The sequence below is a fragment of the Myodes glareolus genome, chromosome 5, assembly GCF_982192425.1.
Source record: "Myodes glareolus chromosome 5, mMyoGla1.1, whole genome shotgun sequence".
NCBI lineage: Eukaryota > Metazoa > Chordata > Mammalia > Rodentia > Cricetidae > Myodes > Myodes glareolus.
In genome coordinates this window covers 25721231-25744292 of record NC_142030.1, presented here as the reverse complement: position 1 = coordinate 25744292, position 23062 = coordinate 25721231, and the positions used below count along the sequence as shown (strand labels likewise).

Sequence of the window (23062 nt, the reverse complement as noted above, 5' to 3'; positions counted from 1 at the left end):
TAATTGCTGAGGGCGATACATTGGAGGACCCCTTTGGTGTGTAAGCAAAATCTGAAATGTGGGTATAAGTGACCAAATGGGGTGGATATCAACCCAGCCAAGGTGCAGAGAAAGTGTGGTAGGTGTATGAGATTCCCAGGTGAAGGAAATGTGAACTTGTCAAAGTGAACAAGGGAAGCAGGTGTAACCAAAGCAGGAGGGGGAGGCTCCTGAAGCCATTCCATGGAAAGCACAGAAGTCATCAGAAGTATCTGGAGAGACTGACAGTATGGCCACAGGAGTTTATTTCCTTAACAGGTTAGTCATTGAGTGAGCAGGTCAAACGTGAGAAGAGTGTACAGAAGGCACCATGGACTTTAAATTCCACAAATCACACCAGACAAAGCAAGCACGGAAGCTTCCCCTCTGCAATAGGGGAGGGAAGGACTTTCCAGGATCCCTCACCACCTCTCCCAGCTGTGTCCCCTGGAAGCGCAGTGGCAAACAAAGCGTTTTCTCTGATGCATGGATATGTGTGTTGAGGGAGCAGGCAGAAACCAGAGGCAAGCCCAGGAGAAGACATGGGGTGTACAGAACACAGAGGCTCGACCTCTTCCTTTAATAACACCTTTCCCTACTTACCTGGCACGTTCTTTCCCCTGAACCCTGGTTCTCTGTCAAGCTTCTAGCTGTCCAGTCTCAGGACGAGCAGATAGCCAATAGTTTAGCACATGCTTTCTATCCTAATTATGGCTCACTCTTTCTCTTAAAGGCCCAGTGAATGAAGCAGAGACCCCGTCTTCCCAGCTGTCCTTCCCACTGATTTGTTAACTTTGTCAACATGTAGGAGGGTGTCAAGGAGAAGAGTTTGGGGAAAACACCGCTACCCTAACTTGTAGCATTTCATCAGCTACTTCATTCATAGATGCATAGAGGCCATGAATGATGAGCAGAACTCACCCCAACAATGCTGATAGGTAAACTGAGGGACAGGGCCTTGTCCAGTCCACACCATCAGCCACAAAGCCAAGCTCCCGAAAGCATAATCATTAGGCCAAATAATGCTTTGCTTTGGAATTTCCTTTTCCCGTGTCATCTCCTGTTTCCTGCCAGCATCCTTGCCCATGGCAGTGGCAGCAGCAGCAACAGGAGTACTATGGGGTGTCACATGACTACAGGGGCACAGGGCACTAGGCAGCAAGCTCCAGGCAATCCCTCAGTGAAAGTACATAAAAGGGGGAGCAGATGCAGCAGAGAGCCACTCCCACCCAGGGAAGGATGTGCCCAGACTTACTTGGATTTGTTGATGGCCCGCTTGAGTTTCTTCTCCAGCTGCCGCATACGGCCCATGGCGGCATTGTACCTGGCTGCTGTCTCCTTGTGTACCAGTTCACTCCTTGTCTTGGTCTGCTCGGCCTCCATGACCTTTCAAACAACAGCAGAGGCCAGTCTGGTTAAGCTCATTATATACTCATTAAAATAAAAAAAAAGTTCCTTGAAGCCAGGGTGGTGGTAGTGCACACCTTTAATCCCAGCATTTGAGAGGCAGAGGCAAGCAGACCTCTGTGAGTTCAAGGCCAACCTGGTCTACAAGATCAAGTTCCAGGACAGGTTTCAAAGCCACAGAGAAACCCTGTCTCAAAAAATTAAAGAACAAACAGAAGTTTTTTGAGTAAATCTACAAAGGTAAATATTAAAATTAAATGTCAATAAAACAGGATCTGCTTTCTTCCTGACGTACTTTGAAAAAGCCTGTTAGATAACGTACCCAAGCTGGGTAAGGAAAGCAAAAGGTAAAAATCTTGAGAAATTTGTGAAACACTCAGATCCAACCAATATCTATTTTCTTCTGCGTAGGCCTGCAGAACCTGGGTGAACCCTGAGGTATAAGGAGAAGGCGAGCTTGTTTTTCTCGGCCACCTGGCTAGCTTAGCCCCAAAATAACCACACAGAAGTTGTATTAATTAAGTCACTGCTTGGCCCATTAGTTCTAGCCTCTTATTGGCTAACTCTCACATCTTGATTTAACCCATTTCTATTAATCTGTATATCGCCACGTGGCAGTGGCTTACCGGGAAAGATTCTAACCAGCGTCTGTCTCAGGCAGAGGATCCACGGCTTCTCCCTGACTCTTTCTTCCTCCTAGCATTCAGTTCTGTCCCCCTCACCGCCTACCTAAGTTCTGTGCCATCTGCCTGTGAGACTAGACACCCGTCCATGTTTTCCATGGAATAGCTTCAGAACTACCTAACTAGAAGAACAGTAAAACAAAAACATACCCAAACTATGCATGACGGCAGAAAAGCCAGCGGGGCAGCCTTTCCCCAAAGGTCCTAAAGTTAGCTAGGCACAGCAAAGTCCAGAATGCAAAGGGGTCAAACTTCAGCAACACAGACACTGAGACAAACAATTAATAAATGGGACCTCCTGAAACTGAGAAGCTTCTGTAAATCAAAGGACAAGGTCAACAAACAAAATGACAGCCTACAGAATGGGAAAAGATCTTCACCCACATCAGACAGAGGTCTGATCTCCAAAATATACAAAGAACTCAAGAAATAAGACACCAAAAGAACACATGATCCAATAAAAAAATGGAGTACAAACCTAAACAGAGAACTTTCAACAGAGGAATCTAAAATGGCTGAAAGACACTTAAGGAAATGTTCAACATCCTTAGTCATCAGAGAAATGCAAATCAAAACAACTCTGAGATTCCATTTTATACCTGTTAAGAATGGCCAAGATGAAAAACACTGATGACAACCTTTGCTGGAGAGGATGTGGGGAAAAGGGAGCACTTCTGCATTGCTGGTGAGAATGCAAGCTGACACAACCCCTTTGGATGTCAGTGTGGTGATCTCTCAGAAAATTAGGAAATAACCTTCCTCAAGACCCACTAATACCACTTTTGGGTATATATCTGAAGGATGCTCAATCGTGCCACAAGGACATGTGCTCAACTATGTTCACAGCAGCTTTGTTTGTCATAGCCAGAACCTGGAAACAACCTAAATGCCCCTCGACTGAAGAATGGATAAGGAAAATGTGGTACATTTACACAATTGAGTACTACACAGAAAAAAAAAAAACGGTAACGACAGCTTGAATTTTGCAGGAAAATGGATGGAGCTAGAAAACATTATTTTGAGTGAGGTAACCCAGACACAGAAAGACAATTATCACATGTACTCACTCATAGGTGGTTTTTAAACATAAAGCAAAGAAACCCAGCCTATAAACCACAATCCCAGAGACCTTAGACAACAATATGGACACTAAGAGAGACTTACATAGATCTAATCTACATGGGAAGTAGAAAGTAGAAAAAGACAAGATCTCCTGAGTAAATTGGGAGCATGGGGACCTTGAGGGAGAACTGAAGGGGGGAGGGGAGAAGCAGGGAGGGGAGCAGAGAAAAATGTAGAGCTCAATAAATATCAATAAAAATGAAGAGAGAGAAAGAAAGAAAGAAAGAAAGAAAGAAAGAAAGAAAGAAAGAAAGAGAGAAAGAGAGAAAGAAAGAAAGAAAGAGTCTCCCAGAACTGGGGCTTCCCAGCTGTGCACAGGCTCTCGTTCCACCTTGGCTCCCAGGCTGCAAACAAGCAAAGCCTTTCTAAACTTAAGTACCCAGAACGTCCCAAGCACTTGGCTATCCTACCTGCAATGCCTTCAAAGGTAACACACATTAGGATTTCTGCCTCACCAAGGAGACTCCTCCATCTGCAGCCCAGAATCAGGCATAAGCTGGGTGCAGTGATGGGAGAGGAAAGTCAGGCATGAGGGGGAGGCAAGTTTGGGGTCCAGGGACAGAAGCCACCCCCCAGAGAAGGTGGACTAGCATGAAGCAACTGAGATGGAACCACAGAGAAAGCCTTTCCCAGGGCCACCCCTGGCTCTTGGAAGCTCCCATTGGTCGTGTTTAGCCCAGACTCAGGTTCCGTATTCCCATCTCAACAAGGCACTCTTCTGTCTTCCTGCCACTACCCTCACACCTCGGAGCCATTCCCGCTGATCAGGCACCTAATGGGGCAAAGAACAAGAGCCACACCTGGAGTCGACAGCCTAGCAGGGGATGAGCGCCCCCTCATCATACATGCTGCAATATGTATCTATCATTCAAAGCAATGTGGGATCCAGGCAGCTGGGGTAGCTCTGGCTGCTCTAGGGGAGCTGTGATAGCAGAGGCAGCATTTGGAGTAAACATGTCACTGGGTTTTGTTTCATTATCTGAGATGCTGTATTCCCCACGTATCTCCATATCATCTAATACACGGTGCACGTATCCCTGTGTACCACCATGCCCAGCTCGGAGGAAACACTTACTACAGGCTACAGCTTTCTTCTGCACTTTGTCACAGCTCCCTATGCCCCACTGGCCACTGCCATGGCCTGACCACATAGGACGTACAAAGATGGGCAATGGTGCTTAGTCTTCCACATCCTTCTCTGAGGGAGACCTTAGCTCAGGGACAACTGTCCAAGATGAAAGAGGTCTTCTCCTCCAGTCAGGTGGTTTAGAAGATTCTCCCAACGTGGGCCTCGTCCTAGGGTCTGACCACAGCCACTCCCTAACCTGAAACATTCATCTGGACGGAAAGGGCTTTCCATCTCCTCGCAGCTCCAAAATGTTTCCCACCACACTATGCCAAGGAGGGGCCATAAGATGGCCCTCGACTCCCTTCAGGCAACCTTCCAGGAGGTGACTCTTCTCCTATCCCAGCCTTCATGGCTATCCTGGAAGCCTGAAGGAGCCGTTGGTTGGCTACATCTTGCCATTTCCTCTCCAGGAGCCCCTGCTGCCAGCTCACCAGCAAGGACTGCCTTCCTGTGTCCACGCCACATTTACCTCTCCCTCCATCTGGTCAGAAAAGCTAATTCCTCCCTCCCAGGCAGCCAGCACTCCTGTCTCAGAGAGTTGAAAGCCATTGCCTTCCCTAGAAGACCGCTTCAAGATCAAAGCAGCCAAGGGCTGGAGAGGCCTCTGCCGCCAAACCTCCCTCTGGTTCTGGGGAACAGCAGACACAGCCCCAAGGGAGGCTGCTCAGTTGCAAGGGAGGCTGCTCAGCTGCAAGCTCGGCAGTGTTACTGAAACCATTTGCTGTTTGCCAGCACCAAGCCAAGAACTGTCCCCATGGCCTGTCTATGGTGTTACATGTGACCACTAGAGAATATTGGGGCTCCTGACATCTAGGGTGTTAGCTTCTGCTAAAGCTTCAAGTATGGCCATCTAATGGTACCATTAGACTGGAGACTAAGAGGAGACAGATGGCCTCGGGTGAGGAACATGTGGAGAGATGGAGGAGAGGGTTATAAAAAGCTCCATTCCCCTAATGAAGCAGGCTTTCTGGCATCTCCAAAAGTCAGCCAGTGTCTGCATGGCCTTCTGCTAAGGCAGCCCAGCATGCTAGTCCCACAAGGCCTGGCAAATGGTCCCCAGGAGCCCCATTGAGAGAAATGCTCAATTCAAACAGAGGGTCACAGTCATTCACGCTATTTCAGAGCCAAACATGAGCATCTGGACTGTGGGGAGGATTGGGTCTCTATTACCCTGCAGGCTAGTGAGGCAGGGCAAAGGTCATGGTCTCGAGCGCATTTTTATGTGTGCTTCCCCCCTTGTTGCTGGGGATGGATCTGACTGCTTGCAAGCTAAGTCCAAGCACTTGTTCTACTACTGAGGTGCCTGCCCAGAGGGGAGGATCATTTCTCACCAGTTCAAGGAGAATCATCCTCGGGCTATGCAACCATGAAGGAACCATGAAGGAACCAGAGAAAAGGAAGTACCATCCGCGATGGGGAAGACCTGGCCTGTGACCCAGAACTCCCCACTGATCACACAGGTTGCTGCTACCATACCTAACATATATAGACATAGATAAACCGGATGTCTGGGGCCTTTGTTTTGGTGGTCAAAGGGTACACAACAGATGGACATGGGCTATTGTGAAGCCCCAACTAAACTGAAAGGGCTCTGAAGCTATCTTGCAAAGCTCCACAGCCTGCTTGCTGCAGACTGCAGGGCATTGTTTCCACAGGCCAAGCATGTGATTCCGTTGAGACAGTGTGCGGGGCTCAGGAGCCTCTGTGGACAGCTACCCACTGCCATTAGCCCATGACTAAAATGTGGATTTTCCTATTTCATTGTAACATGCAGTGGTTTCTTCTTTTTTAAATGAGAGGGTTCCCTACACAGCCCAGGGTAGCCTTGATTCTCCCGTCTCAGTCTCCTGTCCGGCACTATAGGCACACACCACCACGAACAGGCACATTTGGTAGTCTCTGAAATGGCCTCTCACATGTTGCTACAGATCTACAGCTTTGGAGGGCAAGAGTCCCAGAAGGAAAGGCAGGCCTGAGGCTTGTTTAGTTGCTTCTTTCTCTACCAGGCTTGGCCTTGCACGGGTTCCAACCTCCCCTTTAGGTTTCGCTATAGCTGACCCAGTAAGATTTTTCTCGTTTGGACCTAGGGAGCTAAGTCCAGTGTTCCAATGTGGGTCTCTGTCTCTATCTCCATCCATCGCTAGATGAAGGTTCTATGGTGATATGCAAAATATTCATCAGTATGGTTATGGGCCAAGGCCGGTTCAGGCACCCTCTCCTCTGTCCAGAGAACAATCTGAGGATCTCTCCTTGGACCTGGGATCCCATTTATAATCAAGTCTCTTGTAAATCCTAAAATGACTCCCTTAGTTGAGATATATTCTTCCCTGATCCCATATCCATCCTTCCTCCCTCCCCCCCATCCCAGTCCCCCGAGCATTCCCCATTCCTCCCCTACTCCCTTCTCTCTAACCCTCTCCCCTTCCAACAAACGAGAAGCAGAAGGAAAGAGAACGTGAGCAAAGAAGGCAAGACCAGAGGGAACCTTCATCCGACGATGGATGGCGATACAGACGGAGACCCACATTGGAGCACCGGACTGAGCCCCCCAAGGTCCAAATGAGGAGCAGAGGGAGGAAGAACATGAAAAAGGAAATCAGGACCGCGAGGGGTGCGATCACCCACTGATACAAGGGGACTGATTTAATGAGAGTTCACCAAGGCCAGTTGGACTGGGACTGAACGAGCTCGTGATCCAACCAGACTCTCTGAATGTGGTTGGCCCGGAGTCTTTCTGAATAGCCATTGACAATGACACTGGGACTTGTTTCCTCTGCATATACTGGATTTTGCGGATCCAGTCTGTCTGGATGCTCACCTTCCTGGACGTGGAGGGAGAGGGGAGGAACTTGAACTTCCCACAGGACAGGAAACCCTGACTGCTCTTAGGGATGGAGAGGGAGGAGGAGAGGGAGGGGGGGAGTGGGAGGGTGTTGGGAGGAGGGGCGGAAATGGAAACTTTTATAATTTAATAAACTTTGAAAAAAAATTCAAAAAAAAAAGTTTTCTCAACCTTGCTGGGGCTACAAGCATTATGGCCACTAGGGGGCAGGAAGCTCAAGGCTGCCAAGCCACGGGCATATATGTCTCCAGCCCCAGGCAGAGCTGGTATAAAATCAAGTCAGATCTGTCTCCTGAAGTCATTTGTAAGTCACGCTTTTCTATTTAAAGATACTCAAGGCCACTTTAATCATCAGACCCCCCAGGACTAAGCCACTGTGGCAGGTGACACTGTTAGGGAACAGCCACCGGCACCGACTTCTGGACCTCATTTCTAACCCCACAGCCAGCCTTTCTGACACTCACGGAAACCAGAGCTACAGTTTGCGCCCAGGGACTGCAGCTCGTCTGCCTGCCTTACAACAGCCCCCTGGCCTCGCGGGAGAACAGGCCTGTGCCAAGGGGACCAAGACTCAGAAGAACAAGAGCTGTACCTGGCTAGAAGGAAACAGAATCCGGTATTATTCTGTGACCCCAGCAAACTCGGGTCTACAGTGTCAAGCAGGGGGCCCTACTTGCTGGGGTAGGAATGTCCCTAGGGTGGCGATACCGTGGGTCTGGAGGGAGCAGTGCTATGGGACCAGTGCCCTTTACAAAAGAAACCTGAGGGTTTAGAGTGCTTGCCTACAATGTCAAAGGCCTGGGGCTCCATCCCCAGCACAAGAAGAGAAGGTTCATTTGCCACTCAGTTCTGGAGATGGCAGCCTCTGAGAAGCAGGCCGTCACCACAGATGCCAGCCCTGGTTCTACTTCCTAGCTTACAGAGCTGTGAGAAATGTATTTCTGTGGGAGCCAGGCAGTTTATGGTATTTTGTTAAGTAGTCTACCTAGACCAAGACAATTATTATTTCCAGCTCTGAGCCACAGAGTGAGTCCTGGGAGCAGGTAGAGAGTCACAGTACGGCGACATAAATCCCACAATGGCAATCACTCCCAGCTACTGCTGACTGCACATCACTTCTCAGACCCCAACTTCACCTGGAAGGCCATGCTTGAGCGCCCACTTAATTCTGGGCTAGGCACTTTGCCCACCAACACACACACCCAAGTGCAGGTTTAAACTGTTATCAGGGCTTCCACTGAGGATCGATGGTCCTTTTGGGGTACTGGGAGCTAACATTGGAGAGCATCCTGGCCTCTCTGGGAAACCCGACTCCACTGCCGAGACATTTGGGGTCTATGTGAACCAGATAAGTTTCAGGCAATACAGAGAATGATTATCCTCACACGTCACTGGGAGACCGTCATGCCTGAGCATGGCTTAAAGCCAGGCCAGTCGGAAGGTTCCAGAGAGCAGACAGCCTTTCCAGAAGTAGTCCATGCCATCCAGGAACCTATTTACTCCTGTGGGGAATCACAGAACATACAGCATACAGCCCAGCCCCCCATGGCCAGCATACACGCGGTCCTCCTACCCTCTGAGTAGCATGATTCAGCATCTCCTGCCACGCAGAGTCGAACTGCCGTTTGTCATCCTCCAGCAGCCGCTGCTCAGCCAGGGAGATGGTCTCCTTGGCAGCGCGGAGCACCTCGGTGGCCCTCTGGAAGTCCTGTGTGGCTTTCTGAGCTTCCAGCTGAGCCTGTAGAGAGAGAAGGGCTTATGAGGCCTTAGGCAAAGACCAGGAGTCCCCAGAGCTCATTACCAGCCAGCCCCCTTCAGAGATGAGTGGCCCAAGATTTGACCTGGGACAGGGTAACGGGGGACTGACTGATGGCTGAGTGGAACCCAGACAGGTGAGCAGACAGTCTTGGCAGTCTGGAGTGCAACAGAGAAGTAAGTGCATAGATCTTGCATCTGTGATGGCAAGGGCTAAGGCGGCTGTGGTCATTCTCCAAAGACCTGACCCAGGCAGACGTAGCAGCCCTGGGCACCTTCCCTTCACGCCACACAAGAGTGCCCCAGAGACCATGGCTGTGGGACTTCACGCTACAGATGAGGCAGAGAGGCTGCAAACAGCCTTTCCTGGGACTCCAAAGCTGGTCAGAAGCAAGGCTTCAGGCAAACACCCCACAACACGAGTGCGAGCCTGGTGTGGCCACTGGCTCAGTCCACAGTAACTGCACAGACAGGCCGGGCATGACCCATTACCAGTACAACCCTGCTTTCGGGAAGGAATTAACCCAAACTGCAGCTGTTCTCACAGCTACAGTAGACCCAGCATGTGTGATGCTTTTGTGTATGTGTACATAGGTTTCTGTATATGCATGTGTGAGCAATGTGTGCATGTGTGTACGTGTGTGTATATGTATGTGCACATGTGGGTATGTGTGAGTGTGTAGGTGTATACGTGTGTATGTGTATACGTGTGTGTGTGTGTGTGTGTGTGTGTGTGTGTGTGTGTGCGTGTGTACATGTGCATGTGGAGAAGCCTGAGGTTAATCTTGGAGCCCTGTTCTCTGTGACAAAGTTCCTTGCTGGCCTGAAACTCACCTGATAAGCTAGGCTGGCCAGTGAGCCCCAGGAATGCATCCACCTCTCCAGTGCTGGCATTATTAACATGTACCACCATGCCTGTGATCTTATACAGGTGCTGGGGATAGAGAACCCTGCTGCTCGCCCAGTGAGCTCTGTACTGACTGAGCCATCTCAGGCCAACATGTAACTCCTGAGCATCTGAAATGAGGTTAGCAAGGATGGAATACAAACATCTCTCATGGCCGGGAGAGCTCAGGGGTGAATGTGTCTGCTACACAAGCAACGACTAGAGCTTCAGGTCCCAAACTCATAGAAACACTGGGGAGCTGTGGCAGCTGCCGCAGCTCAGAAAAGGAAGACGGGATCCCTGAAGCAAGCTGGTTAGAGAGACTAGCTATATCTCAGACCTCTGGCTTTGACTGAGACCCTGCCTCAAAAAATAAGGTGGACAATTGACCGAGGGAGATCCCTGATGCCCACCCCCACACATGCACATGTACCCGTACATTCATGAGGCCTTGCTCATGTGTGTGCCACACATGTGGATATGCACACCGAACACACATACACAAGAAAAAAACACCTCATTTCAAAGACTCAACACAAAAATGTTAATTATCCCATTCACCATTTTTCTGATCAATGATGAGATAATATTCGAGATACAGTAGACTAAATTAAATATACTGAAATTAATTTTACCTCAATGATCCCCAGAGAGTATAAATTTGCACAGGTGACTCTCTCACACCACCACTTTTGGACATTTGATGTTCCTCCCTCAAGAGTAGGCTACGTGATGTGACCACACTACAAGGACCTAAGTTCAGGTCCCCAGAGCCTACATAAAGCCAGACCTGGTGGCACACATCTGTAACTGGGCACTCCACAGTGAACTGGAAAACTCCCCAGCTCACAGGCCAGTTGTTAGCCAAGAGCTGCACCTGAGGCTGTTTCTGACCTCCACACGCACACCGCAGCACGTGCTCCCCGTGACAAAGACAGTGGCGCCACACTACAGGCCCCAGCCTCCCCTGGATTCACCTCCAGTTTCCCACCCACCAGAACAGGGGCAGGCCACTGCTACCCGCTAATCTGCCACTCCCTCTCTCTTGTCAGTCAACAGGGTCCCTGGGGCAATTACAGAAGTCCTGATGGGATGCTAACAGGACAGCCCCTGGGACTTAGGAGGGGGATCAACAGGGCCCCACCCTTCCCCAGAGAAAGTCTCACATGACACAGAGGAAATCGTCACATATACTGAAGAGAATTTGCAAAGAAAATTAAGAGGAAAAGAAACAAAGAAGCTGAGCACACAGCACAGCAGCCCTAGGGAAGTTCAGTGACCCATGATGGCCCGTGATGGGCATCCTCCTGGTCTAGCCTGTGCATAGCCACAGTCCCAGCTCTCCAGACCACAGGAGGGCCACACAGGAGACTGAGCCCCATCTGCAGCTGAAGGGCACGAATCTGCTTCCAGGCTGTACACGAGGGCAGGAGAAGGGGACTTGCTTTTCATAAGAGGAAGGATTCATAATGAAGAGTGAACCTGAAGAGAGCCCTAAAGGGCAGGGAGATGGAGACCGGGGGCCGGGGAGTACTTGCGGTCAGAGAGAGCCCTGAGACTCCCTGACATGAGACGGGGGCTGCAGGAGGTCCGTAACGCTGAAACTTTTGTTTCTGTGTGATTATTTCGCGTCTGGGTGGCTGGGAATGAACAAGCAGTCTCCACCTACAGCTCGCTCTCTCTAGTTTGAAACAGTGTCATGTAGTCCAGGATGACCTCCCACCTACTACATAGTGAGGCGGGGTGTGAACACCTGATCCCTCTCCCCCACCTGGGACTACAGGCACACACTACCACACACAGAGAGCACTCCTCTCACACACTTCCTAAACTGTACACACAAGGCAGGCATACGAGGGGACGTGACATTCTATGGCTCACTGGCCAGCAAGACACAGAAGGGTGTGGTTCTGCCTCTATTGAATACCTCCTGGATACTCTGCTCCAGAACAGAGGCCAGCCTTAAATAAGGGGCCCCAGGTAAGTTAGGAACTCTCCTATGAAGACAGTCATGAATTGTGAGAGGCACAAAGCACTGAGGGTGTGAAGGAGGAGGTCGGTTATTAAAATCTCTTAGGATAGATTTCTCAGGTATTGGACCTGAGGCCATGCCATCAGAATCATCCAAGAGCTAATACCTATATTCACGATTTAACCTGAGAGAGCATCCCAGTTAGAACACAAGATGCAGAACTTCAATCCCAGAGAAAGCTGATTATCTAGTTCGAGCATTCATTCATCCATCCTGTGGGTGGGACCCAGGAGCTCACACACTCCAGGCAAGCGCTCTCTTGCTGAGCTACACACTCAACTTCATCATTTCCACCATGGTATGAAAGATGACACCCAGAGATCCCTGACACACCTAATAAAATTCAGCCTCGGAAGCACAGCAGAGGCCCAACCACATGATCTGATTAAGGGCTTTTGGCGCTGGTCTCTGAGGTGTGGTTCACTCAGCAGAGACAACCAATGAGCAAACTGGAGAGGTGAGGCCTGCATCTAAGAGTACCACTGAAGCAAATACTAGCTCTGTTTGGGCTGTAAGACACAGACAGGAAGGGACTGGAATCCCGCCATGACTCAGAAAAGCTGCTCATGAACGAGCTGGATAGGTGACCTTCATTACACACTAGTCAGACATGGGTGCAAAGCACCTGAAGATGTATGGGTGATCTACACAGTGTCACCGACGAGGTAGGGTGAAAAGTAGATGTTGCCAGAGGGCAACAGGCAGGGTATACTTTGACTCTGCATCCACTCCTCTCGTAACTGCTCTCTGAAGGGCATCCAGACACTGGTCTTGGCTACAACAGAGGTTTGGGTGTAATGAGGTTTATAGGCCATCCAGTCTAAACCCTCTCATTTTTCTAAGGAAGGTTACGAAGTGATGCATCTCAGACATTTCAATCGGGAGCCCAGAGCCCCTGGTCCCTGTATCATGAAGCACTGCTGCTGGGGTGCTTCTGACACTGACATCACGGATGGGTGGCGGGATAATCTCCAGTCAACAGTAAGGGCAAGGACAGTGACACTGGGACTCAGCCTGAATCGGCATCAGCCATTTCTACTTCCTCCTCGTGCTTGGACCTCTGTCACAATGACGAGCGACTTAGCCAGATGCCAGCCACGTGTGGCAGGGCCTCTAGGAACAACCCATTCCAGATCACACTCTTCCTGTGGCTTCAGGGACAAAACAGATGCCACCTTCTCCCTGCCACCCTCCCCAGAAGGGTGCACCCACAGTGCTCCTCGGGCTTCCTCCCACATCGGCTGTGCTGCAGCAGTGACAGGCCCATCTGCTGCGGGGCTGCTGATGGTAGGAGTCCTGGGCCAGGCACATGGCAGGGCTGTGGGATAGGGACAGATAACAGTGACCATTCTTCCTGGGCTCCACACATTAGGCAAGAACGAACTACATTCTATACCTATAAGCTACAAACTACCCTCTGCTGTGGCAGTTTCCCCAAGGCAGTGAGACAGAACCTCCATCCCACACATCCACGCAAGACTTGGCCTGCAACTATGCCATCTGCAGGATAGGCAGCTAGCTTCGGAGTCTAAGGCACATATGACTCTGATAAAACAATCATCCTTCCTTCTACTGGGGAGCAAAATGCGGACTCAGGGCATAAAAGTGGCTGAGTCATTCATTGCCCAATACTCCACGGTGGCGGCATGCTGCCTTCTACCAGAGGAGATGCTGAACGCTCACTAGGGGAAAGCCACATGATCTGTCATCATCCTCACGACAGTCCTCGGCAGCTAATAAGCTGGCGCTGACAGGAGCGAAAGCGTGGATAAGGACCTAGGGTGGGCTAGGGCTGCAACTCAGCGACTAGGATGCATAAGGAAAGGGGAATGAGGAAAGAAAGGAAGAGAAAATGGGGGAAGATGGGGGAAGAGACGGTTGGAGAGAGAGATGGGGAAAGAGAGGGGCAGAGATAAAGTACCTGCCACGCAAGGCTGATGCCCTGCATTCAATCCCGAGAACCCACATATATAGAAGAAAACTGACTCCACAAAGTGCTTTCTGACCACTACACCAGTGTGCACACATGCACACCTTACATATAATAATAAATAAAAAGAGGTACTTTAACCTCTAAAAGAAAACAGAACTAGGAAGCTGGAAGTGGAAACAGTGTCCCCCCATCCTGGTCTTTGTCCCAGTTCTAGTGTCAAGGACCTGGAAAACATCAGGAGCCCTTGGCCAAGTTCTGAGCCCTGCAGGGATAGCCTTGTTGACCTGGGGACTGTGAGGAAAGGTACCCATATTTCTCAGCATCCCCAATCCAAACAGGCCCCCTGTGGTGTCCCAGTTCCCACCACACCAGCGTGCTAACAAAAGACACATTCCAATGCCTTGTACAGAACTGGCATTCAAGGCTTAGACAATTGGGTCACTATGAGGCAGGAGGCTGTGCCCAGAGACACGGGAGGAACAGGGCACATTCCTGGCACCAACAAAGACCGCTGTCTTGGGCCTGCAACCTTGAACAAGTAGCTCCCCGTCTCTAGCTGAAATGCCAAGGCCTCTGATAACACCCAGGAAGCCTTACACTAAGCACAGCATCACCATAGGGACCCACAGGAAATGTCCTGCAAGGCAGAGGTCAGCACATGCATCAGGGGACAGTCATTGAGCAACTCTGCTTGGGCTATCTTTATTTTTTAAAAAAGATCTGGTGTGTGTGTGCATGTGCATGAGTGTGAATATGTATGTGTACCTGTGATCATACGATTGCCACTGGACACCTCAGAGCTAGAGTTCAGACATCTGCAATGCTCAGTTTGCCATGTGTGTGCTGTGATCCAAACCCCGGCCCTCACAGCTGAGCAAATACTCTTAACTGCTGAGTCAGGCATTTTCTTCCCCTGACATTTTTTTTTCATACCATTTATTTTGATCATATTCCTTCCCCTCCCCAGTCCCTCCCAGGCTCTCTCCACATCTCTACTCACCCAACTTCATCTCCTTTCTCTCTTAAAAACAAAACAAAACAAAAAAATGAAAATCAAAACAAACAAAACCCAGCAAGACAAAAAAAGTACCAAAACAGAACACACGCTCCCGGCCCGCCCTCGTCTCAATCTCAAAGTGTGTTTTGTGTTGGCCGGCTATTCCTATGCACGAGGTCTGCCCTGGAGTGTGGCTGATGTACCAAGTACATGCCATTAGGGAAGACTGATTTCTCCTTTCCCAGCAGGTATCAATTGCAAATATCTTCTTGGAGAGGCGGGTGGGACATTGTGCCCACGTCCCCCTCGCAGTGCTGGGAGTTGGGCCGACTCTGCGCAGGGCATGTGTGTGCTTTCACAGTCTCTGTGAGTCTGTACGGCCATCGGCCCTGTTATGTCCAGAGGGCACCGCTTCCCTGGAGCCAGTCACCACATTTGGCTCTCACAATGTTTCCACCTCCTCTCTTGAATAGATCCCTCAGCCTGCAAATGTCCTTTTCTTAACAGCTAGATCATACTCCATTGTGTAACACACCCTATTTTACTGCCCATTCATCAGCTGACGGACATCCAGGCTGCTTCCAGTTTCTGGTTATTGTGACTAGAGCAGCAGTGCACACGGATGAGCAAGGGTCTCTGCGGTAGGACGCAGGGTCCTTTGGTACATGCCCTAGCTGACCTGAAATTAACTACATAAACCAGGCTGGCCTTGAATTAAAAGGGATCTGTCTCTGTCTTCTAAGTGCTGGGAGTAAAGGTGTGCCCAGTCTGCCCCAGTCTCCTGAATGTTCACAGCTCGTGCCACCACACCCAGCCCACGTGTCCCCTCTCAGCTATCACTGCCGATTTTCTGCTACACAGCTCTTTCCTTAAACTCAAAACTATGACACTGGCTTGAGCAACCGTGCAACTGAGCCAGAGGGGTGGGCCACACTGTACACCCAAAAGAAACAGCTGTTCCCAGTCAAATGCTTTGAATCTGGCAGGTCCAGACTGTGGGCCACAGGCTGCCTGTGTCCCATGACAGCTAGGAATGCAGCCAACATATTTGTAGGTGACATCATGTCACAATGTCAAGGAGCTGGACATTACTGCTTTAAACCAGTCACAATTACACACTTTTAAGGATTTGCTTGATTGATGCTTATGTGCGTTAACCTGTGTGAATGTGTACTGTATGCACACGGTGCCTGTTGAGGCCAGAAAAGGGCATCAGATCCTCTTGATCTTGAGTTACAACCTTGGTGAGACTCCACGTGGGTGTTGAGAATCAAACTTCTGCAAGGTCTGGGTAAGCAGTCATTACGACGGAGTCATCTTGTCAGCCCAAAGAATGCATTTTGTAAACAACCGAAAAAGGACTGAATTACATCAAGTTATCATTAACTTAGATGTGACCCCCACACACCCCAATGCTGAAGAATGAGTCCAGAGCTTTGTGCACATTCGGGAAGCAATTTACTATTGAGCTCCACCCCCAACCCAAGATGTAATCTTTTAAAGCTTTCTATCCACATGAGAGAAATACCAAAAGTGTTGGGAAGCAAAGTGAGATAGTAGGTCCATGGATTGCTTAGAATTGGATAAGAGCAAAAACTAGAGGCAAAGAGGAAATGAAACACTATTGGAGAGACGTTCTCGAGTGCTGCTGCTGAGTCCAGTGTGGATTACAGTCCATGCCTGTAAGCCCAGTATTTGGGATAAGAAGGCAGAATACTGAGCTCAAGGCCATCCTCGGCTCTATAGATGAGGCCAGCCTGAACTATATGAGACCGTATTTCAATGCCACCACCACCTCACATCCTCAGAAAGAACTGTTAGTGCTGGCAACAGCACATGGTGTTCACTAGTTACTCTTTCAATGTGTGTGTGTGTGTGTGTGTGTGTGTGTGTGTGTGTGTGTGTCCGTATCCTTAAGAAATTCCTAAGTAGCCAGGCATGGTGTAGTTCTTTAGTCCCAGCACTAGCGAGACAGAGGCAGGCAGATCTCTAGGAGCTCGAGGCAGTGAGTGTCTACATTTTCAGACAGGTGTGGTGAGTACAAGGTACATATCTATAATTTCAGTACTCAGAAATCAAAGCAGGGGGAATTTGTGTGTGGCGCTGGAACCTGGCAACTGAATCTGGGATATTTGTGTGTGCCTTGTAAACTGCCACCAAGCCATGTCTCTTTTCGTAATTTTTAATTCTGAGGCAAAGACTAAGTTGTTCTGGCTGGCCTTGAACTCTGAAACCTAAGCAGGCTTTGAGGCTATGATTCTTCCCCAGCCTCCTGAGTTAGTAGATTACAGACCCATTTTACCAGGCCAGGCTTGGCCAGGAGGATCTGGAGCTGAAGTCAGCGTGGGCCGCAAGGGAGACACTTTCCACCTACCCTTCTGCCCCTACTAGGTCACCTGTGAGGCAGTGCTGGGTGAGTGTAGTCTCCATGCCTGCATGTGGAAGGCCTGGTGCTCTTGCAACATGCACGTCTGGTGATGTCTGGTACCATCTGTCTGCCTAATGACCACCCCAGCATAGCCACAGCACGAGTCCTGTTTCCCCTCCGTTCAGTGAGTCACAGTTCCATAGTCTTACACCTGCCACTCCCTCAACAGGAAACACAACCCTACCCCTGACACCATCCTGGGGGACTCCTACTCACCCTCTGAAACCCACTTCAGAGTCTCAACTTCTGGGCATTCTCAGTTGACCGCAGAATACTGGCCTTGTGTTAATGATTCTATCTTCTTTCTTCCGGCTCTTTAAAAGTTATTAGCCAGAATTGTCCTCAGAGTCCTATTCTTCCAAGATGCTGGTCGCACTATGAGGCCCAGGCTGAACAAGACCCTCCTGCTTCTGCCTCCAGTGCAGGGGATTACAGGTGTGTGATGCCACGCGTGGCTCTTCTTTTCTGAGCTCCTGGTTAACTTAGATGTCCAACCTGTGGCCGCTAACTTTCAGTTGTCGATGACTTTCTGCACCGCCCTGCAGCAGCTCAAGTATGGCCAAGAGCGGTACAGCCAGCACAGGTGACCTTAGGGTCCCCCAAACCTGCCTGCATTCCAGTATAGCATCCTTCTCACCCCACAGGCGGATGGAGGAGAAAGTGTCCCCACCCCACCCCCAGGGTGCCACAATCAGGTTCTCCCTGCACAGACATCTGCTGACAGCACACCACTCACAAACAACCCAATGTCCACAGGACAATAATCACCGTCAGGCCAGAGAAACTCCATAACACTATAAAGACATGAAGAGACATGAGACCATCACGTTCAGAGATTTAAAGACGGGTGGGTGGAGGGGTAGCCACAACAGGCCCACAGCCTCCGTCTGCCACTCCATCAGCCCACACACTAACCCTGACCCACGCCAGTCTTTGAGTCAACCTTGTGCGCTCCTCATGCCCACGTGGAGGCTGTTCTCCACTGCGCTAACGTAAGTTCACAGTCATTAACAGTCTCCATGCCTCCGTGACAGAGAGTCAGAAGGAGTGGCTGGCCACGGCCCCTACTGCACGTGCAGAGCCTCTGGGGACATCTGTCCTGGGCAGGCTCCAGCCACCGCAGTTTGGGGCTTCTGTGGCTTCCCTTCAAAGGGCCGAAGACTGAGGACTTAGCATTCTATACAGAATGACTTCAGCAAACACCACTTCACTCCATGGTGGAGGCTCAGGGGCCTCCCAGCCAGAAGACCTGCGACAGAGCCAGGAGGAGCGTGAAGGGAGAACGTGATGGGAGGAAACCGAAGGGCAGCTTGAATTACAGCACCAACACCACTAGGTGCAACCTGGTCAGTTCCCAGGCCCGAGAGCCTTGGGGTCAAGACGCTACAGCAAAAGTCCAGTCTGCAGCATCCTCTCATTCGTTCACAGTAAGGCACAGTCTTCCCTAGGACCAGGGAAGCCTCCTGAGGGCACAGCTGCCACGTTTGTCTTTCATGTGTGTGGATGTGTGTGTTTGTGAGTGTGTGAGTGTGCACATGCATGTGCTACATGTGTCCAGGTACCCAGAGAGGCCAGAAGAGAACATCAGATCTGCTAGAGCTGGGTGGATTATGGAAGTTGTGAGTTACCCAATGGATGCTGGGAACCAAAGTCCAGCTCTGTGGAAATGCAAGAGCCCTCTTCACCACTGGGCCTCCCCATTCCTCCAGTTCCATTGCTGCGGTTTTCCCTTCCCAAACCTTCCCATACCTACAAGGCTGCCAGTGTGTAAGAAATATTAGTTTAATTAAGGTATCTAGCTATGAGTCATGTTGTGTGCAACCCCCTCGTGGCCACTTAGTTTAAGGCATTTGTGATTCTTTTTGCTCTCCTATGGCTCACACAATAAAATCGGTCTCCCTGCGCATTTGTTCTCGGAAGTCTCCAAGGAAGGACAATGTGAAAGCACACTGCCAGGGGTATGCATAGGTCACCACATGAAAGCCTCCTTCCAGGCGGATCGTTGTGAGTTCGAGGCCAGCCTGGTCCAGAAGAGCTAGTTCCAGGTCAGGCTCCAAAGCTACGGAGAGATCCTGTCTCAAAAAACAAAAACCAAAAAAGAAGAAGAAGAATGCTTCTTCCCTAGCTCATCCCCTCACTGTACCTCATCTTTTCCGGGCTAGAGGTTCCATAACCCCGATCCCAAAGAGACTTCAGCAAACAGGCCTGGGGGAAACCTTAACGTCTTGGAACTCGCAGGTCCAGGGTTCTGTGTTTTGCCATATGGTAGCATGTGTAAAAGCAACTTTGAAACCGCCCAGCATCTTCTGAGGTGTGGTCAAGGATGCAGGAGAGCTCTCTTCTAACCCTCATCTGGTCTCACCTTTGTTTGCCCTTGGTCAGGAAGCTAATATCCCAGCTATGACTTTTCCAAATACAGAAAGACACCCATAGAACCCGAATGGCCCTTACCAGGTGCCCGGTGAAGTCTGGACAAAAGTGACTTGCCCAGGGGCATAAAGGAAATGATCCTCAGATAATGAAAGGACCAGTGTGCATTTCAGAAAAGACTAGTTTGTATAGTGATATTTTATTGCTGTTTTAATAAATAAAGCTTGTCTAAAGATCAGAAGGGAAAAAGCTAAGCCACTAGAGGCCAGGCTTTGGTGGCACACACTTTTAATCCCCGGATTTGGGAGACAGAGGCAAATGGATCTCTGAGTTCAAGGCCACCCTGAGCTACACAAGATCAATTCAGAAACAAATCCAGGTGGTGGAGGCTCACACCTTTACTCCCAGTACTAGGGAGTACACGCCTTTAATCTTAACACTAGAGGGGATATAAAATGGAAGGAGAGAGAGGCTTAGCCTTCTTAGTTTGCGGTCACCTAGCCTTGGTAGAGGTAAGACTTCTCTAGTGGCATGGCTGCTTTGCTTTTCTGGTTTTCAGGTTGAACCCCAATATCTATCTCTGGGTTTTTATTATTTGTGCTACAGGTTTGTATCCCATCAAGACCTTAAGAATCACTACAAGAGGCCATATATGGTGTCATGCACTTTTTGTTTATTTGTTTGTTTGTTTGTTTGAGACAGGGTTTCTCTGTAGCTTTGAAGCCTGTCCTGGAACTAGCTCTTGTAGACCAGGCTGGCCTCGAACTCACAGAGATCCGCCTGCCTCTGCCTCTTGAGTGCTGATTAAGGGCGTGCAGGTGGCATGCACTTTTAATCAATGCCAGCACTTGGGAGGCAGAAGCAGGCAAACCTCTGCGAGTTTGAGGTCAACCTGGTCTACAGTGTGGCTCAGTCCTTGAGAAAACAAAAACCACCACCACCAACAACAAAAACACCATAAGAAAAACAACGTGGGGAGAGTCTGAGAGTCTACGGGCACTAAGTGATTACACACTTCTGAGTGCTAAAGAGTGTTGAGCAGGAGGCTGACGTCACCAATGCTGATGCCTAAGCTAGCTCTTTTAATAAATTGGTTTATCGGTTAAAAAAGGGCTCTGCAGTGAGATGGCTCAGGAGGCAAAGATTTGTTCTGAAGCTTGATGGCCTGAGTTTGGTCCCCAGGACTCACATGGTGTAAGGGAGTGCTGGCCTCTGTAAGTTATTTTCAGACACACACACACACACACACACACACACACACACACACACACACGCGCGCGCGCGCACAATTTTTTTTTAAAGAAAAGAGAAAGAAAATTATCCAACTTTTTGGAAACCAATATCTTGAATGCTTTTACCACCTGGTTGTTTTTCTAAATAGCATTGCAAACACCTTGGAGACCCTGAGTCTCATCACCAGGACAGCAGACAATCTGCACCTACAAACCCAGGTCAGCCAGGGATCCTGGCTTCCCACGCCTGCTTGTTCTGACTGTTAGGGTTTCCCTGGTTTACTTGCCTCTAGCAGTTGCCTGGTGCACTTAGCTCATTAGACGTACCAAGCTCCCACCCCCCACCCAGCCTCTAAGCCGGTACAGCTAGATTCACTCAACCACAGGCTGAACATCCCTTACCTGAATGCTTGGAACCACAGTGTTTCTGATCTTGGACTTTTCAGCTTTTATTAGTTACATAGGTTTTATTAGTTGAACATCCAAAAATTCTAAAATTTCCATTAAGCCCCAAACCTTTTTTATTTTTATGTTTTTGAGGGCTAGTCAATCTGGGAAGGAAAGGCAACAGAATGCGCAATGACTCAGAACACCCCTGACTACTCGGAAACTGTGAGGAGAACGCCATGTCTTGACAGCTGTGAGCTGGTGGGGAGCCAGCACGCTGAAGGACAGCACCCAGTCAGCTGTGGGTTGGTGGGGAGCGCACGCTGAAGTTCAGCACCCAGTCAGCTGTGAGTTGGTGGGGAGCACACGCTGAAGGACAGCACCCAGTCAGCTGTGGGCTGGGGGGAGCGCATGCTGAAGGACAGCACCCAGTCAGCTGTGGGCTGGGGGGAGCGCACGCTGAAGGACAGCATCCAGTCAGCTGTGGGCTGGGGGGAGCACACGCTGAAGGACAGCACCCAGTCAGCTGTGGGCTGGGGGGGAGCGCACGCAGAAGGACAGCACCCAGTCAGCTGTGGGCTGGGGGGAGCGCACGCAGAAGGACAGCACCCAGTCAGCTGTGGGCTGGGGGGAGCGGCACCGAGTGGAGTTGCACAGTTGGAGCAGCCAGGGCAGTTGGAATTTGAAAACTTCTTGCCCTCTGTTTGCCTCTGAGGCAAAGTGTCCAGCAGTTAGGGCTCTTCAGGGAACAGGACCTGAGTTGCACGCACAAATCCAGAGTACTAATTTTCTTTTTCTTAAATGAATTATATTTTATTTATTTTGTGTATACATGTGGTGGGGGTGGTATGCATGTTCAAAGGACAACTTGTGGAAGCTGGTTCTCTGCTTCACCATGTGGGTCCTGGGGATCAAACCCTGACCATCTGGCTTGGCACTTGGCTGATGTATCTTGCAAACCTGTGAACAGCTGACTTTGAAGTACCATCCCCTGTGACTGTGTAGTAAGGTGAGCCTAGAAGCTGTAGAGGGTAGGATAGTCTCCAGGAAGAGACAGGGCTGCAGTTCAAGTCTGCACAGCGTCCGTTTGCTGCAGGGAGGTCTCTTTGTTCTGTTCAGATGCCAATTGCTTCAGCATCCTTATGGAAACCGCTGTAATGTCTGGCCACATGCCAGGCACCATGATTCAACCACGGAACATGTAAGATTAACCATTGTATGAGCTCCTCTGGGTGAAGCTATCAACACACCTGACTTTGGAAAGATAGCTGGGCTGGGAGGTGGTTCAGAGATGTGGGGGCACCAGGAGATGGGCTGGGGCAGGAGAAACGCTATCCCAACAGTGCGTACCAGCCATGAGGGCTTGTTCTAAGATGTGGCCCTGGGAAGTAAGTCATTCAAAATCATATTTCTAAAAGGAAGTCTGAGTGGATTCTACAACTTTACAAAACACAAGTACATCCACTTACAGATGTGTGGGAGGCAAGGATTTTCCTCACAGGACTCCGATACAACACAAGAGAAAGGAAGTCACCCACACTGCAAGGCTGGCACATTAGTCAGCCGAGGAATTTGGGTTGGCACACAGTGCTTCTCTGTTCAGAGGGGTCCCACGACTCCTCTGTGGGTCACATATGCCTGCCTGTTGTCTATTCCAGCCAGGCACCTTTCTAGAAGATAGTAAACCACAGAGCAGAGATAGAGAGGCTGTTTAAGGGGTCACCCAATATCCATTCTCCCTTTTGTCCCTGGAAACAAACCGATCTAGCAAGCTCAAAGCCAAGCCTAACAGCTCCTGTGACCGCAAAACCAGGTTCTAGTAATAAAGGGAAGCAATATAC

At 49.8% G+C, this 23062-nt stretch overlaps 1 protein-coding gene across 1 annotated transcript in view; it reads right to left on the bottom strand.

Moving 5' to 3' along the window:
• The window catches only part of Sh3bp5 (SH3 domain binding protein 5), a 65622-nt gene that overhangs the window by 5069 nt on the left and 37491 nt on the right, over window positions 1-23062 (bottom strand). The window contains exons 4-5 of the mRNA XM_048421068.3: window positions 8775-8939; window positions 1274-1404 (exon numbers count right to left, since the gene is read on the bottom strand). Coding sequence (XP_048277025.1) covers window positions 1274-1404; window positions 8775-8939 — 296 coding nt within the window. The remainder of the gene's footprint in view (window positions 1-1273; window positions 1405-8774; window positions 8940-23062) is intronic.